The 17,211-nt window shown below is 43.7% G+C and overlaps 1 protein-coding gene across 1 annotated transcript in view; it reads right to left on the bottom strand.

Annotated features, from left to right (window-relative positions):
* Nucleotides 1-199: 199 nt before the first annotated feature.
* txndc11 (thioredoxin domain containing 11) overlaps nt 200-17,211 on the bottom strand; it is a 20,091-nt gene continuing 3,079 nt past the window's right edge. Inside the window, exons 4-12 of the mRNA XM_088612288.1 lie at nt 15,415-15,544; nt 14,097-14,190; nt 12,630-12,742; nt 11,557-11,757; nt 8,037-8,790; nt 6,508-6,650; nt 3,167-3,279; nt 2,517-2,597; nt 200-776 (exon numbers count right to left, since the gene is read on the bottom strand). Of these exons, the coding sequence (XP_088468414.1) occupies nt 416-776; nt 2,517-2,597; nt 3,167-3,279; nt 6,508-6,650; nt 8,037-8,790; nt 11,557-11,757; nt 12,630-12,742; nt 14,097-14,190; nt 15,415-15,544 (1,990 nt within the window). The 3' untranslated portion in view covers nt 200-415. The remainder of the gene's footprint in view (nt 777-2,516; nt 2,598-3,166; nt 3,280-6,507; nt 6,651-8,036; nt 8,791-11,556; nt 11,758-12,629; nt 12,743-14,096; nt 14,191-15,414; nt 15,545-17,211) is intronic.

The following is a 17,211-nucleotide window of genomic DNA, read 5'->3' as shown; positions in this document are numbered from 1 at the left end:
TTTAAAATGGAAAGTTTAGTTTAAGAAACTTTTGATTACTCAACTGGTATAAAACTTGATCCAAACCGCAACAGCATACATTGTGTATCAGCTCATTTCCACTGGCATTCCTGGATTAAATAGTCCTAACAGGATTAGTAGATCCACCATTTTAAAGCCTTATAAAGACATCACTGCGAAGAAATATAAATGCTTCAAATGCAGTGTAAACTAACCAGTTTAATTAGTACAAATGTGCAATATCAAAGTGTAAACAAATGCAGCATTTTTTCTTCATACCTGAATACTTAAATCAGAACACATTAAGTGATTGCTAAGGATTCTTGTAAAAATAGATCATATTAAATATTTCTCAGACATTCAAAAGGGACCATCAAATACTTCCCGAACAGACATGGATCTGGCCAGGGCCTGCTCAGCTCTCGGCCCGCGCGCTGTCGGGCTGCTGGGAGTCTGGAGCGTGTGTCTGCGCGGCGGGAGCCGGGAGGAGGCTCTGGGAGACGCCGGCCAGGGCCTGCAGTTTCCGCAGGGTGTCCTGCAGCTGCCGGCTCTTCTCCCGGTACAGCTCGTCCAGGGCCCGGGCGCGCGCGTGCAGGGACAGCCGCCGCCTCTCCCGCGCGAGCCGGGCCAGCTGCCGCGCGAGCCGGGCGCGGGCCAGGCGCAGGCGGCCCTCCGGCCCCCCTGCAGGAGCCCCCGGGCCCGAGTGCCGCAGGACGAAACGCACGAGGTTGGGCAGGGTGAAGGGAAGATCGGGGAATTTCACACTCGCGTGCTTCCTTCAGGAAATAATGAAGAAAGCAGGCGATCAGTGCTAATCGGCTATAAAACGAAACCGTCATGTACTGTTTTTCTTTACTTGAAAGCTTACTTGGCCCAAGCAGGAGTCAGTCTGGTGCTGTGTGGATGAGAGCTCGTGTTGGTGCCTCCTCTAACCAGTCCAGAGCGGGTGCTGCTCAGGAGAGGTGGTTAGCTAATGATTTACCATCCTGCAGGACAAGGCTACACGGCCCCCGGACCTACCTCACACTTACAAGCAGCAAAAATGTTCATTTTTATGCCTGCAGCATGGCCCCACCACTCCAGCAAAAAAACTCAGCCAATTAACTCCAAACTTCACAGATTTGACCAACAGGCTTGACTTATGAAATGACTATGTGTAAAAATGCAGAAACCTACCTTTGTAATCCCATAGGGTTGCAAGACCTTTGTCAATGACTAGTTCACAACATTAACTCCTACCAATTCAAAGCTGTTTAGCCACTCAACTCCAAATTGTCATTGTAGTGATCGTGCCATTATCACACAAGCTGTCATTCCTGCAGAGCCAGTTCCCTCCTGTCTCAGGCAGCTGCTGCTTGAGCGGCTGTTAACACACATCTGAATCAAAACCTGGCTGACCATGAATAACTGAAGTTGTTCGAATACTTCTTCCCATCCAGAGTGAACCATCTGGCCAGACAAAGGCTGCCTCTTGTGCAAAATTCTCCTGTTTAAGGAATGTTTGATTATTTAACACCAAACCTGCTGTGTATCATTCTAAGGACAATGCAACCATATGGCAACACGGGGATCTTGCTTCAAATAGGATGACTACAAAACCCTCAGAGTTGAGCAGAAGCAGTTAACGAAAAATGTGGCATGTATCCTGCAGAGATGAAGTCAACACATGACGAAGTGTGGGGAACCTGACTGACATCCCCCCCCCATTTCTAACCGCCTTCTCCAATGCAGGTCAGCACCTATCACAGCAGGAAATGGGCAGAAGACATGATCCCCCCTGGACGGGACGCGAGTCCTTCTCAGGGCACACAGCCAGGCCAGCACGGGAAGAGCATACAAACTCCACCGAGACAGCGCCCCAGGTCTGGTGCTGAACCTAGGGTCCAGCTCTGCGAGGCAGCGATGCTGACCAATGTCAGCAGTGAAGAAAAGTGATTGTTTGAACTTTGTAAGTTGGGCGGATTTAACGTTCTCTTGTTTGTGGACACATGGTCCACATGGATTCTGTCCCACTCCCTTCATAAAGCATACAGAAGTCATGGACTAACGACCTTGAGGTCAGTGCTATCCAAAATGGCAGAAGTTGAAGGCAGGGACGCGTCCATAGTACAGGACCAGTCAGAGCCAGAGAGCCGAGGGCTCGGAGGTAGTCGAGAGTGTAAGAGCTCAGATGAAGAGAAGGAAAGAGCACAGGACGAAACGCCTCGTGTCCCGCCGCAGCACAGAGCACCTCTCGGAGGAGAGCGTCTGCGATTGGGAAAGAGTGGGACAATCCCTCAGGAGGCTGAGATGGTCACGTCGCTGACATCAGACACTGAGCACACGCCCACTTTGTGCCCTGAAGTGAAGGCTGAGCCACTTAGCATCACAATATCCAAGAAATAAAAGCTACACTCACGCACTCTTTCAGAATCGTAAGTAGTTTATGTCAAAGCTGCTATGTTTAGACACCAGAAGACGGCAAAGCACAGCACACTGTGCTACAATTAAACGACCGTGACTAAGTGGATTCTTACCTGTCTCTAGGGAAGAACAGTAGTGCTGGAAATCGGTCTACCATATATTCCCATGGAAGGTCGTTTTTGGCAGCATTAATTCTAAAAAAAGTAAACAAGTACAGACAAGAAGGTTATTATCCCAAAATCCAGTGTTGCCAATTATAATAATGGCTGACTTATCAGGACATGGAAAAAAGGTGTCAGGACAATTCCAAGTCCATCACAGGAGACACACACACTCACACCAGGGCCAGTCCATCACAGGAGACACACACACACTCACACCAGGGCCAGTCCATCACAGGAGACACACACACACCAGGGCCAGTCCATCACAGGAGACACACACACACTCACACCAGGGCCAGTCCATCACAGGAGACACACACACACACACACCAGGGCCAGTCCATCACAGGAGACACACACACACCAGGGCCAAAATTCCCAAAGAGCAATGAGGCGGCGGAAACCCACATGGACATGGGGAGAACATGCCAACTCCACGGAGACAGCACCCCAGGGCTGGAACTGCACCCAGCACCCTGACGCTCCAGCAGTGCTGACCCCTGTGCCCCTGGGCTGCAGCCCACGACCCTGCTCACTTGCACAATCTCAAATAAACTTGATTAATGTGAGACAGCAACTGAACGGCCCAAACCTCTCACCTGCAGACAGCCATCTTCTGATTTCCCTGGAAGAAACGGGCAAGCTGAATGATGACGTGGTTGAGAACAGTGCAAAATCCACACCACTGCGTGTAATAAAACAGCAGTACATCCTGGAAAAAATAAACCGGAAACCACATGTGACAATGAAATATTCTGCAAAATATCTTTGGTTTAAAGATGTTTTGAAAAACTTTCTACCTTACCCAGAATCTCAAACGTTTTGGTTTAGGGTTTAAGACCCATTCAGTTTTTCATTTAGATGACCACAAAATCTGCCTGTTTTCATCCCAAATAAATTTGGATTTCAAAGAGCCGTTTAATGTATCTTTAAATGATTGTTCCTACTTAGAGAGCTCATTTGGAAAGACTGCCAGCAAACACTAGAGTCAAAAAGATCAGGACTCAGAAGCCCTGTTCCAAGAGAAAGTACATAAGATAATAAATAAAATCGAAAATTTAATTGTTATTCTGTATGAAACTTGTGTTAAAGAAATGGCATCATGAGGTACAGAAAAAAATATAGACCCTACTCCTCACAATATAATATGTATAATTTAACACTTATAGAATTGCAAAGTGTAACAAAAAAAGGTCTATGAGCAAAACAGGAGAACAGAACCACTACTACAGACTTCCTGATTACGGAGATAGCCGTGGGACGTCAGGTGGCAGACATCAGAGATGTTCACATAGTAACAATGGTACTAGACATACTGAGTTTGCTTTTTGGTAGGGTACAATATCAACCTGCTTATTTTATAAGTAACTGTAAAAGAAAGGCAATTTTGTTCTTAGTTTTAAAGCCAACAACAGGATGCTGATCATGACTTACTGTAGGTCTCCTAGAAACCAGGTAAGCAATACAGTGTACAGATAGTTGTTACACACAGAAGTTTAAAAACAATACTAAGGAAAATCTATATTCATATAGATGTATTTCTATTTTTTAAGTCACAAGTCCAATAAAATGGTTTTACAGTAGAACGTCCTATACAGTATTTAACCCATCTTTAATTTGTGATCTGCAATAGGTACGATACAACCAGATCTTAATGATCCAGACAGTGGATCAGTATTTTTTCGGATTTTGTGTCACTAGGCTTCAAGGTTTGATATTTGGGTGTATAATTTAAAGATACAAACTACATTGTTCATTTTTCCCATATTAGATCTGATTGAAACTGCAGGTATTGACAGAGGAAAGCCAACTGTTAACACTGTGGCAGACATGTAGAACACTAATAACAATTCCTTACTCCTACTCATTCATTAAAAATTTGCCGTCAAAACCAATTAAAAAAATATTAGTTGCAAGACTCTAAAAGTGATGTAGAATTTAACTGATCTTGCACAGAGGAAAGGAAAATACCAAGAGAGAGTATTGAACAGCCTCCACAGGTCCGAGTAAAGGCACTGCTTCTTTAATAACACGGGTATGGTGCTGCAGTGCAGAGAAATGAATCACTCTTGGCTTGTGGAAAACCATGAATGAGGAGGCTCCTGAGACAGCGGTCACACCATCAGTAGCATTATGTGATTCAATCACCTGCCATCTGATAACAGTAAGAAGGTACAGGTGTGACAGAGAGAAAATGACAATCCCTCTTAGTGCACTCAAATGGCATAAAACAATCCAAGGGGGCCTAGAGGCCATTTTCTTCATAAACACTTGTATACTATATATCACCTTTCCTATATATTTTCACAGCATTTAACCAACAGTCTCTGACAATAACCTGGACTTCTGATGGGACTCTCTACCCGACAAGCTACAGGTGAAACACATTCACTCCAACGTACAGTCCCTAAACCAACTCTATTCCAATAATTCCTTTGGGAAAAGCCTCCCCAACGTTTACACTTTCACAGTCTTGAACCATGTGGGCAGTGAAACCACATGCAGAAAGTTCTGTTGAAAATAATAACAGCCATCAAATTAAGAGTCTTCTTTTTAACAGTGCTAAACAAGTGGCACTGGGAGAGAGAGAGCAAGACAGCTCCATGGTCACTGTAATCGAGGTGTAAATATGTGCTGCACACAATTATATACTGTATAGTTATTTCACGTGCACCCTCCACAGCAGGCAGTGTCTTTCAGGTGATGGAATTGATCTTGTCTTTTATTCCAGAAAGAAATCTAAAACCCTGGGCTGGAGCACCACTGCTGGCCATCATTCCAGCTCTGACAGAAATTGTTCGTGCTGGCTATTAACATCATGTTTAATATTCTTGCGTCACTTGTTGCTATATCTTTCTCACCTTTCTTCAAAACGTGCTGACCTTTACTGAGCAATTTAGTCACATCCTGATCTGAGTGATTTCAGCTGGTGTATATTAGGACCTTAACTCTCCTGCTTAAAGAGAATGCCAGCCTGTATCACAGATGATAAAGGGTCAACACCTTCACTTTGTAAAAGATCAAACACCTAATTAGGTAAGGCATTAATACTAATATCATTACTGTAAACAGCTTCAAATATTCTTAATTCTGGAGTTCATGAGGTTAGTAATGTTTATCATCTCATAAATCCTGCCCAGTCTAACTTTCACTGGGTCCCTGTGAAACGTAGAATGGATTTCAAGGTTGCCTTGTTCTGGCACTGAGCGATTTAGGGACTTGTTGTGGCAGTACAGTCCAGCTGCAGAACGCCAGAAGACGCAGCAGTTCTCTCAGGACCAGGGCTGTAAACCACTACAATCTACTGCCCAGGATAACGCAGTCCTGCGATGATCATCGGGTGGAATGACAGCTGTCGATAACGCCCCGACATAGGCAAACCACTCCAAGACCATTTAAGGAAAAAGCATCCTCAACATACAGACGTTAACGTTTGCCAGCATCCTCAACCAGCAACTGAGCTCTCTCAATCAATCAATCAAATTTTATTTATGAAATGCACAACAATACAGCATGCAGCTTTAGTTGCTGGCAATGAACTGTCTTTTCTGCAAGCTCACCAGGGGGGATAAAAATCACCAAATGAAGGTTCTCTCTTTAAAACCGTTTAAATCTACTAAAAGAGAAAACCCAATGGTTGTACCTGAAGGCCACAATAATGAATCATTTTCTTTTTGATAAAAGCTGTAGGGCCTATCTCAGAATGACTGCATTAGGAGACACATGGTCCTCATGCATACTGCACTGCAACACACTCCAGCTCCACCGCGCACAATTAACATGTCCCACTGTCTGTATTACACGCGAGGATGTTAAGGCATTGGAAATCAATCTCCACCTCAGATTTATAAAGAACGCCATGTACAGATTTACAAAACAACTTGCTGACTAGCAACCTCCTGGTAGTTCTTTTACTGCAGGATAAAGAATTATAAATGACCTTTTCAGGATCCATTACTTGGCTGTTGAAGCTCTGGGTCGTTACTTCATTAATTAAAGAATTTGAAGATCTTGGTACAGACTCCCCAACCAGATACCTCTTCAATGGACTGTACAGGATGCTGTAGTTTCTTATGAAGTTTTCTGAAATACAGAACAAGGACAATTTTACGCATGTTGTATGCAGAATTCTTTGCGGCTGTAGAAATGTGACATCCATGAGTTAATACACCACAGGCACGTCAAGCTAGTCGTCCTGTAGCCTCATCCTGGCTGAGCTGCAGTGCCACCACTGCCACAAGCTGGATCCGAACAGCCCATTGGGAAGCCGAGGGCAGGAACTTCCACCAGACACTCTGGTGTGCCTCACTTAACTATATCTGTAGCCAGAGGCCTGGAGAACCACAGATAAGACCGGTTTATCCAGGCAAGGCAACTCTGGGACTGGCTCTGCTCCGCAGCCCGTGGTGATCCAGGATGAAGGGCTCACCACACCCGCCAGCCCGCGGGTAACACGCGCAGCAACAGCACGGTAAGGAGGGAGAGAACGGGCAGTATGTATTGACTGCAGACCATGTTCTCACCCCGCCCACTCCTCCTAATTTTGTGCCACACTGTGGGTGTGACGCACTGGCCACGGGTGCACGCTGAGATTAGTGATCTCCGTGATCTCGCACGGCACAGGCCCGAGCACTGCTAGGACGTGAAACAGTTACTCACGCACTGAAATAAATCTGACTCCTTTGGTCCACTGTTAGATTAGATCACCTATTTGAGCATTAACATTTTACACGCCACTGCACTGCGAGTCATTTTTTCTATGTGAAAAATCAAGCTGGATTTTGTGTGCTAGTTTAGTAAAATTTGATTTTATTGCATTTCTAATTCCTCTCAGTACATTACGACTGAGAAAGCTGCACACATCACCTTACTTCATCTGACCCAATGCAGGCTATTGAACAGGACTGTGCTTATGACAGTCCTCTTCTACTTATAAACCAGTCAACGTTAGAAGCAGTTTTTGGGGCGGGGTTGTTAGGTTACTAAATGTATCCATTTTGAATGTACTGTATGCAGGTTTGTAGACACCGTATACAACTAACTCTTAAGAACTCTTTTCTTGAATGTTTTGACATTTTATAGTTGCACAGATGAAGAGAACAACTTTACAATATTGCTATTGAAGGCACGCCATGCCTGTCCAGACCCCTAGAGACTTTAAGAATCAATGGAGGGCTGCCTGTCTAAGACAAATAGTAAATATCGGAAGAAAAGTCAATGGACATGTCAGTGGGAACAAGAGAAGAAGGCATTTCCAGTCTTGAAGATGTCAAAAGCACAAAAATGGAGCTGAATAAATGTGATTCTATAGTGTTCTGTTTTCCAACAGCTACTTGCGAGCAATGGTGGTGCATAACACACTCAACTTGCTACACAATACTTGAACTTTTTTTGTAACAGGGGTGGTCACTGATTTAAGCTTTAGATGTCTAATGACAAAGCAGCAAAGCTAGAGAACTGTATACTTACCTAGTGCATCTTTTAAAAATTCACTGTGATCCAGGACATAATGGACCTCATCCAAGACGTTCACAATTGTGGTGAACACCTTTGTGGTCCCATTTTCAGGTGCACCCAGCCTGACTGCAAATTTCCAGTGCAAATGAGAATCCAACATGTAAAACCCAAGCGTCTTATTAGTCCTGCACTTAAGCCCTGTGATGCCGCCATTGAGGAAATGGTGGTTCACAGCAGAACTGCTGCTCTCCGCATGAGCAAACATGTTCTGCAGAGTCCTGGGTTCGTCCTGCAGCTGTGTTGAGGATGTGAAACTGGAGGAAGGGAGGGAAGGTGGCTCAGAGAGGTTATCCAAATCAGCACGGCCTTCATTCAATGTTTTACAGCAGGCAGTGTAGTAACTAAAAGGACTGTATGTGCTCTGTATGTTGCTACACTCAGTGTTCCTGGAGACCAAATGCACAAAGGTGCGCTCTTTGAGGTAGAAGGAGTCCATGGCAGCCTCCATCTCATGGAAGCTGCAGCGAGGGGCCTGGACTTCGCTGGGCTCAACCCCAGCGGACTGGTTGATACAGAGCTCGCAGACATTGTGAGTCCTGGAGATCGAGTGCGACTGCGGAAGGACCACAGTGTTGCAGCAGAGCTGCTCAAAGAGCGGCGTCCTCCTGCTCCACAGCCACTGCTCGTTCACGTTCCCCGTCTGCTCGCCACTCTCCGCCTGCTGACTCCTCTCGCAGCTGTGGTATCTGGTAGCAACGTCTGCTACCTGACAAAGAGAAACAAAGCAACAATCCATAAACCTCACTTCAACTCTTACTGATACACATCACTTCGAATTAAGTCATAAGCTTAATAAATTTGATACATTCCCTAATATTCAGCACACTACAAGCTACAGATTTATTCAGATTCTTTCAATTTCCATTTCTAATCTTTCAATATTCCCCCATTTCCCACATCCAGAGAGCCGAACCCTAATGGAGCTGGCGCAGGGCGCAGCGTTGGAGAGCACACAGGACAGCTCGCCAGTCCAGTGAAGGCACACTGACACAAGGGCACAAAGCTGGCCATTCAGAGAGGCCAACTAACCTGGACAGCGTTCTCCCACCAGTGTACCTGGAGACCCAATGTGGACGGTGAACACTCACACTCCATATGAAGGCTGAGCCCAGAACACAAGATCTGAGACACCAGCAGATCTGTACCCATTAGAGCAGCAGTCAGGTGACTGAAATTCCTTCCCAAAGACGCCAAGCTCCATTACAAAACAGCTTTTTAATTGATTCAGGAGCACACAGTCATGGTAAATTCTGAAATCCCCAGTATGAATCATCTGTTTAGCGAGATACATCAATGTGATTTCTAAAATAAGAGATATCAGTTTCGGGCTCCTTAACATACCGAGTACTGCTATATAGTTCAGGGCTGCAATCACATTTACATTACCTAAATTCTTAATCTGACTGCAGCAAAACCCTGCATATATTATAATGATGATTATGAGCAGCACTGTCCGAGGAACACTTTGGAGATGCCAGGGTTAAAATTCCCCAGAGCAGAACAACTTCATTTCTTAATCATTAAGGAGCAGCAGAGTAATCATTTCTTTCGTTTTCTAGTTCCATCTGTAAAAACATTAATGACATGAATCATGACGCCAAGGCCATGGCTTAAGAGCACTGGCCAAACATGAAATGGCTTCAGCTGTCTGGATATAGTGTTTCCATTCTCTCTTTGATAGTACACAAGGTTTTTCAGATTGTTACAACATGTGGCGTCACTTCGGCCTTCACATTTAATAAGAATTAAGACCCATGAGTTCTCAGTTCCCTAGGAACCATCACCACAGACATCACGTTTTCAGATTCAGGCATTGATTACAATAGCTGGACCCCTGAGCTGATTTATCAGAGGTTAGTTACCATTTAGCCATTAACCATTTGGAACAAGTTACTACAAGTCCCAGGAACTGTAGGTACCCTAATCTAAAATAGTTTGTGTGTTTGCAGGGACATAGTAATCTAACTGCAGATGTATTTTACTGTCCGAGTTTAGAAATATAAATTACTACATCTTACTATTCAACCTCACTGCTGCTCAGTGCTCTGTGACCACATCTGCAATGCAGATAAATAAAATTCCATTATAAGCTACGGTATAATAATGTTTTCCGAAAAATGGTCCTGTCAGATGTCAACATTTTCCATCCTTTTACTAAGGCTTAATAAACAAGTGGGAAATGCTTATTGCAATTACTATACACAAGCCAAAAAAAAGTTACAATAAAGCTGCAATATAACCGCTAAGGCAGGTAAGCAGATTCATTTATACCTTCTCCTTGTGGATGTCAAGACCATGACCTTCACATACAAACGTCAAGCCATAACTACGCATCTGTGCCTGAAGGGAACGTGGCTAGAAATTCCACAGAAACATCCCAGGTGTATTGCTGCACGTGAAGGGAGAGGCGAAGTGCGCATTCTTGCACAGCACAGCTGCTGAGGTCAAACGTCTCTCAACAGAAGCACAACAATGAACAAACTGCACCCAGAAGAGGAAGTCTGAACTTTGTCCCTTGAGGGAAAGTATTTTTAGAACAGCAGAATGTCAAATGTAGGCAGGAGATTCATTTGAAAATATCTATCCTAAAGGAAACGCCTTCATTTTGTTACCTTCATTTTAAGAATTAATTTTCAGTGCTCTTTCTCAGTGTTTGTGAAGACACTTCATTTAGACATTTATCTGCATTTTTCACCCTCAAGGGCAGAGGTCTAGCCAGAAAGCACAAGAAAATGAGGGCTGAAACACAAGCAAGTGAACGAAGAGCCTTGTGACATGCACACTAGCTTGTCCCGACAGGTAACAAATTACAAATATAGCGATTCGTGTTTACATCATGTTTTGCCAGAATGGAGCCTAGATAAAGTTTTGTCATCAATCATGAGAAACCGCTTCATTTTCACATCTTTCTCCTGCCCAAGCAGAAACTGTGACTTCTACATGTGATAAAAGAAAAAGGTACTGTGGTTTGGAGGTTAGTTATCATAAAGACAATGCAAGCAAATAATCACATGCCCAATTTATCCGTTTGATCAAAGTGGCAGATGTGGAATGAAAGCTTAAACATGTCCATATAGCAGGTTAAAAAATCTATTCTATTGAAACGCAGAAAACGGTGAAATAAACTTAATGCTATGGAAATTAAGAAGAAACTAGAAATGTCTATTGACAAATCTAGATTTATCTACTGTATGCAATAATTTAACCGTTTCAAAAAGTCTACAAAATCCCACGTTTATGCACGATCTAATTAAAAGATCAAATTTCACCACGTAATTAGGTGGAAAATAACTCTGAAGGGTGCAGATCCTCAACCACATGATGGATTTTTATGTTAAGATGCTACAGAAGAAATTCCATCACAAAGCAAGGGTCTTCCTTCCCAGAATCCATCTGGGCTAACACGGAGGCACGGAACACCAGGCTTCCCTCTCAGGGTCTCCCAGGACAGGCGGTCCCCGCCGGCGCTCACCTCGCGGACCAGCGGCTGCGCCCCGGCCAGCGGGTCGAAGGGCAGGAAGACCAGCAGCGCTGCGCCCCTCTGCAGCTCCGCGTCCAGCAGGCGGCTCTTCCCCCCGTGAGGCCGCAGCCAGCGCAGGAGGCCCTCGCGGTGCTCGAAGGCCCACTGGCAAACGTTCTCCGAGGTGAAGTTCAGCTTGTGACGCGGGAATATCTAGACACAACCAGGCGATCAGACCCCACCAACTACAGTCAGGAGTTCTGCCCACAAGACGGTGTTGGTCAGTCTCATGTGGGGGCGGATTCATCCAGAGAAAAATCAGACACCATCACTCGGACATTTATATCTTTGCACTTGTTTGAACACATCTGTTTTTAGGCACAGCCTAACACCGGCACATTTTTAAACGTCACACCCACTGCTATGTGGCAAAGAATTAGCAATTAGAGAGGTAAGAACATCACAAACATTCACCGGCGAACAAGAAGCAGAGACCTGGACGACACAAACATACCCGTACAGTACCTACATAAAACTAGCACAGCGCTCTACAGGATACAGTTATATTGGTTATTACAAGAGAAATCTGTAAGAATTTTACTTGGAAATGGCTATTTTTATTCTTCTCATTTTGAGAAGGAATTCTGCATCCAGGGGATTTATTTGCAGGGAATTTTTATGTCCAGGTAACGGGTAAAAAAAACATTACGTAAGGACAGGTCGATGTATAGGTGGGATACTCAATCTGTATTTAACCTAAAACAGAATCCAAAATATAATCCTGTTAAAATGCGTACTTCTGTTGTGAAATACACAAGTACACATGGCTTTTCACACAGCCTTCCTACAGTCCATGATCTTGGGTCTTCCTGTCATTTTAAATACAGGTCAGTTTAACTCAATACGACAGAAAATGCTAGTTAAGTTAAGGCAGCACTTCCTGTGATAGTGTATCCAAATCACACCCCAGAGCTTAGGGGACTGGGCCACATTGTTCAGAGAGAATTATCCTGAGACATGAGCGGTTCTGATGCAGCATAATGCCGAGTCTACTGTGGGCTCACCAGCACGCGGCCGGGACCTACCAGAGAAGTGTTCGAGTGCCGGCGCATGTAGACTGCTCCGAAGTCTTGCAGAGGAATCGCTTCCGCCACCTGCCTGTTAGTAATCACAGCAAAGCGCACACCACCCTGGAAATCTGCAGAGAGACGGGCCGTCAGGAAGCACTTCCCAAAACACCAGCTCAGGTCCAGCCTCACGCTGAAAACATTCTCTCATGTTTCATTGCAATTGAATGATTTAAGAGGTCTGGCTGATACAGTTTAAACACGCTTACACCCTTCCTAATGCAATGAAGAGTTCACCGGATTGTTTAACCCCCCTCATCGCCACGTGACTTCACCCTCTGCCAACAGCCTGCACTCCGATCAGACGAGCAACTGCCAAAACTAGAAGATCAACCATCCAGAAAACACAGGAACCCTGACGAATACGAGAGCAACTAAAGCTGATGAAACTCCAAAACTAGAGCTGACTGGCACAGGACACTCAAGAATATCCTGGCATAAACTGTACTGGAAGGTCCTTGTTTTGTCACTAAATGCTGCAGCCACAGTGTTTAAGTCTTTATTGTGAGACATTCTGGAATTTGGAAGGTAATTTCCACTCTCTGGTAAAGTTTGAGTCGCTTTTGCCCGAATTCTTACTGACAGATTACCAATTTTCATGCTACCTTTCCGTGTTGAACTAGAAAAAAAGAAAGATGTGTAAAAGTTTAATCCAAATACAAATCCAAATACAAACTCGAGTACCTATCACTATTGTCATGTATTATATTGAAGATGTAAACATAAATAAAACATTCTTTGAGAAACACACAAAAACATCTATTTTATGTTTTTAAAAGTGACAAATGCATGAGACCAAAGTAATTTCCACTGAATGAATTTGAACTTCTTAAATATTCAAATAGAGGTCACAAATTTGTCATTCCAAAGCCTGAATTCACTCTTGTTAAGTGCTCAGAGTCTGTTTCAACTGAAATTTAAGCTGAAGGAAAGCAAATGTTTTACGGAATTAATACACGGTAGAACATTTTTTTTTAATTATTACATTCAACACCACCATTGCCACAGCTAAGCTGCTCTCAAAGGTAGTTTTCACATTCACATGCCATACGTCAGGTATACTTTGAAAACCACTCAGTCCTTTGCAACTGTATATGGTATTCCCCACAAAGACATGATATTTGGCATCACAGCCTATAATAATCTCTTTCATTAGGAAGAACTGAGTTACAAGAACATGAAGCTGGCCAAGATTTTTTACAGGAACCTGCATGATAAATGACACTCAGTTTAAGAAAGTCAAATTCCAGTTTCACATGTAACTTGACAGATTATTTCAGGTGAAGGATTTTATTTTCATAAGCCATCATGCATTGTAAGTACTGGCTTACATTCCTGTCCATTAAACATACCAAGTGTGTTTCCAAAAGTGTGTGTGAAAAACGGTGCTCTTTTGTTTTAGGTCTTATCCATGCAATAACTCACCCCTTTTCAGCGCCTGCAAAGCTGAGGCAAGAAATACCATATATCCCGGAGGCTGAGGTGAAGAGTTGAACTCAAAATACCCAACAACGCCAGGCTGGGGAAAGAAGAGAGATTATCATCACGATTAATAATGAGCTGTGCCCTAGTTTCAGCCACCTTCAAACACAGGAATACTTCCAAGATTATAAACAGACGAACAGGGTTCTTCAGAATAAGGTGTTCCCTGTTGAAATGTATTGTTACAGATATAGGTGACTAGGAAGTGTCTGTAAGAGTTTAGATAAAGAGTGTGACACCCAGCACAGTACAAACTGCCAGCTCCAAGCAGAGGGGATGTTTGCAGAGATGAGGGGAGTCCAGAGTCTGTGATCAAAGCACACCGTAAAGCTCAAGTTGGTTTACCTTAGTGGAGTTGTGGGTGGATGAGGCAGTGTCAATAAACAGGCCAGAAACACACCATATAAGATCAGATCAGAAGGTAAGAGAGGAGGAGAAGAGAATAAGAGAGAGGAGTCTGACCACAAGACAGGAGGAGCTGAAACTTGAAGCTTGTGCCAGGCGAGAGCCCCAACTTCATGATCATCCAGACAGAACCCGACTGGAGCAAAGTATCTGTACCCTGCTAGAGAGTGCTTGCTATTCTGTGTTTTAGGGAACTTGCATTTCCTGAGTAAGATACCTCAGTTAAAGATGGCCTTTTCCTGCTTGAGGGTGCGTTTTTAGAATAGGGAAATAGGCTCTCAATGATTCTGTTACATCCAGATTTGCAGAGAGATTAAACTGCACGTTGTATCGCTTTCCTTCATTTGAAGGGGGCGAATAGTTTTACATCGCACTAGATACGCTCACATTGAAACCTAATTTTAATTTCAATCAAACCTAATTCACAGATTAGATTACTCAATCTAGAACAAAACACAGCCAGCTATTTCACAGGAAAAAATCTTGCTTCACAAAAATGAGTACAAAAAACATATTATCAAGTATTATAAATCACTCAGCCTATTAAGAGCTGCAGGCCTCTATGAACACTCTTGTATGAATGTTTCACTAATGACTGTGACATCCGAGCACAGGATTTCTCACCACCCCCGTTTTCTGTACAGAAAAACTCCTGACTCCAGCATGTTGAGGGTTAAATAAGGTATGGAAACAACAAAATGGCTTTTTCGTTGAATTCAATGCACCAAAACCTGACCATGTGTAAATTCTGAAAAGGAAAAGCACATACAACTCATGCATAGACGTCAAGCACATAAACACCCAGGTGTTGCAGTAACCCACCCTTAGGAAGCAAAAGTAATTCAAGACAAAAGACCTCATGATAGGAGAAGAAATCCTGCAGCCGGTCTCGCGAGGGGAGGTACTCGAGAGGGGCCATCACCCTGCGTGTGAACTGCTCCAGGTAGGCTGCTGTAAGCGGGCCCCTGTACTCGATCGGCCCAAACCTGCACAGAGAGAAGAACGCATGCGGAATAACCAATCACACCTGGAAACATCCCAGGCATTCTACATGCAGAATAACAGCCCCCTCTCCTGGTCGTTTCAAGGTATTTTGAGTCACTAACAGCTCTGAGTATACAGCACGTCTTGCAAAACAATCTACAGCAGCAGCCTTAGCTTTCTCAGCAGTCTCCCATCCAGGGACTGGCCTGGCCCACACCTGCTGAGCTCCAGTGGGCTGGTTGTGAGCCGCAGGTTGACCAAGTGCTGGCAAAAAAAAATGTATCCCCATGGGGCCAGGTAATGGCCAGGCATTTCACTTAACAGGAAAGACGTCTTCCACTGAACCACCAATGCCTCACACATATTGTGATCTCTAATTCCCTTGAATGGGAAATGGATATCGCCAGTATCACAAAGAAAGCACAGCAGAAGATGTACTTCTTGTGCCAACTGAACAACCTTGGAGTCTCTCAGCCAATTCCGATACGGTTTTACAGAGCCATTATTAAGAGCATGCCGACTCCTCTAGAACGGGTCTGCCCGCTCCAGAGAGCTGCGGTGTGCTGTTTGCACAGCAGGGAGGGCCACTGGCTGTCACCTCTCCTCCACTGATGACGTGTACAACTCCAGAGCAAAGCAGCAGGCAAGACACTGCCGGCCTCTTAAACCAGAACCAACCGGTGTTTGAACAGCGTCTTTCCTAGGGCTGTCTTCTTGTTTAACCAGAAACCCTAGTTCTATGCACAGTCATACTGACGTCTAGTCTCTCGTTGGTACATGGCATACGTAGAATGATTTTTCAGCACCAAGTACACCCGAGTAAGTTCCTCCTACATACTTGACCAATAAAGGTGATTCCGATTACTACGCAGCAATCCAGATTCTTTTATCCCAGTCACCTGTGCCAATCTTTGCCTTTTATTCTGTGTGTTTTAAATGTCTGGGTATTGTTATCTTTTGAGTGTGGTGCAATGATAAATTGTGAAGAAGTTAAATCTGCACCAGGTGGATATTATTGCATATATAGAACTCATTACAATTAGTTTTTATGCATTATGTACATCCATTAGTGTTCTTAATTATGCCAATATATTCATTTAAATTATATACTCATTCTATTTAACGTCTTATTGTAGGATTATTTTGTTTATACAGCTACCTAATGGTTGTTGAGATCAGATTACAAGGATGCCCTGAGGTAAGGAGCAAATATCACATGGATAAATTCTCACCAATCACACGAGGGTTGTGCAATATTTCACACTGAGTGAAACTCAGTTCATACCTTAAAACAGTATCAGCTGACCTCCAGTGATGTCCCATTTTATGCATACACATTGAATATTGAATATTATTAATCAGAATTAAGGCCAGATTAGAATCTGGCAGAGCTTCATCGAGCTTGCAAAGAAAAATAAGAGAAACCTGCACTGTCAAAGTTGTAGTTTCCTGTGGGTTTAATGCCTAAACTTCCTGGTTTACATTTTTCTCTTCACAAAACTAAAAGTTCAAGAAATTCTAGATTTACAACTTCTTACACATGACTCCAAGGTGACTAACATTTTCCATGTTTAATTTAATCATTTATGCACCAGCCACCTCTACAGTTTTAAAAGAAAACTACTCTGACATGCAAAAGGTTGGAAAGAAGGTGACTGAACCCATTAAG

This window comes from Lepisosteus platostomus, chromosome 19 (genome assembly GCF_059453375.1).
Source record: "Lepisosteus platostomus isolate fLepPlt1 chromosome 19, fLepPlt1.hap1, whole genome shotgun sequence".
NCBI lineage: Eukaryota > Metazoa > Chordata > Actinopteri > Semionotiformes > Lepisosteidae > Lepisosteus > Lepisosteus platostomus.
The sequence above is the reverse complement of the archived record's forward strand: the minus strand, read 5'-3'. Positions and strand labels throughout refer to the sequence as shown.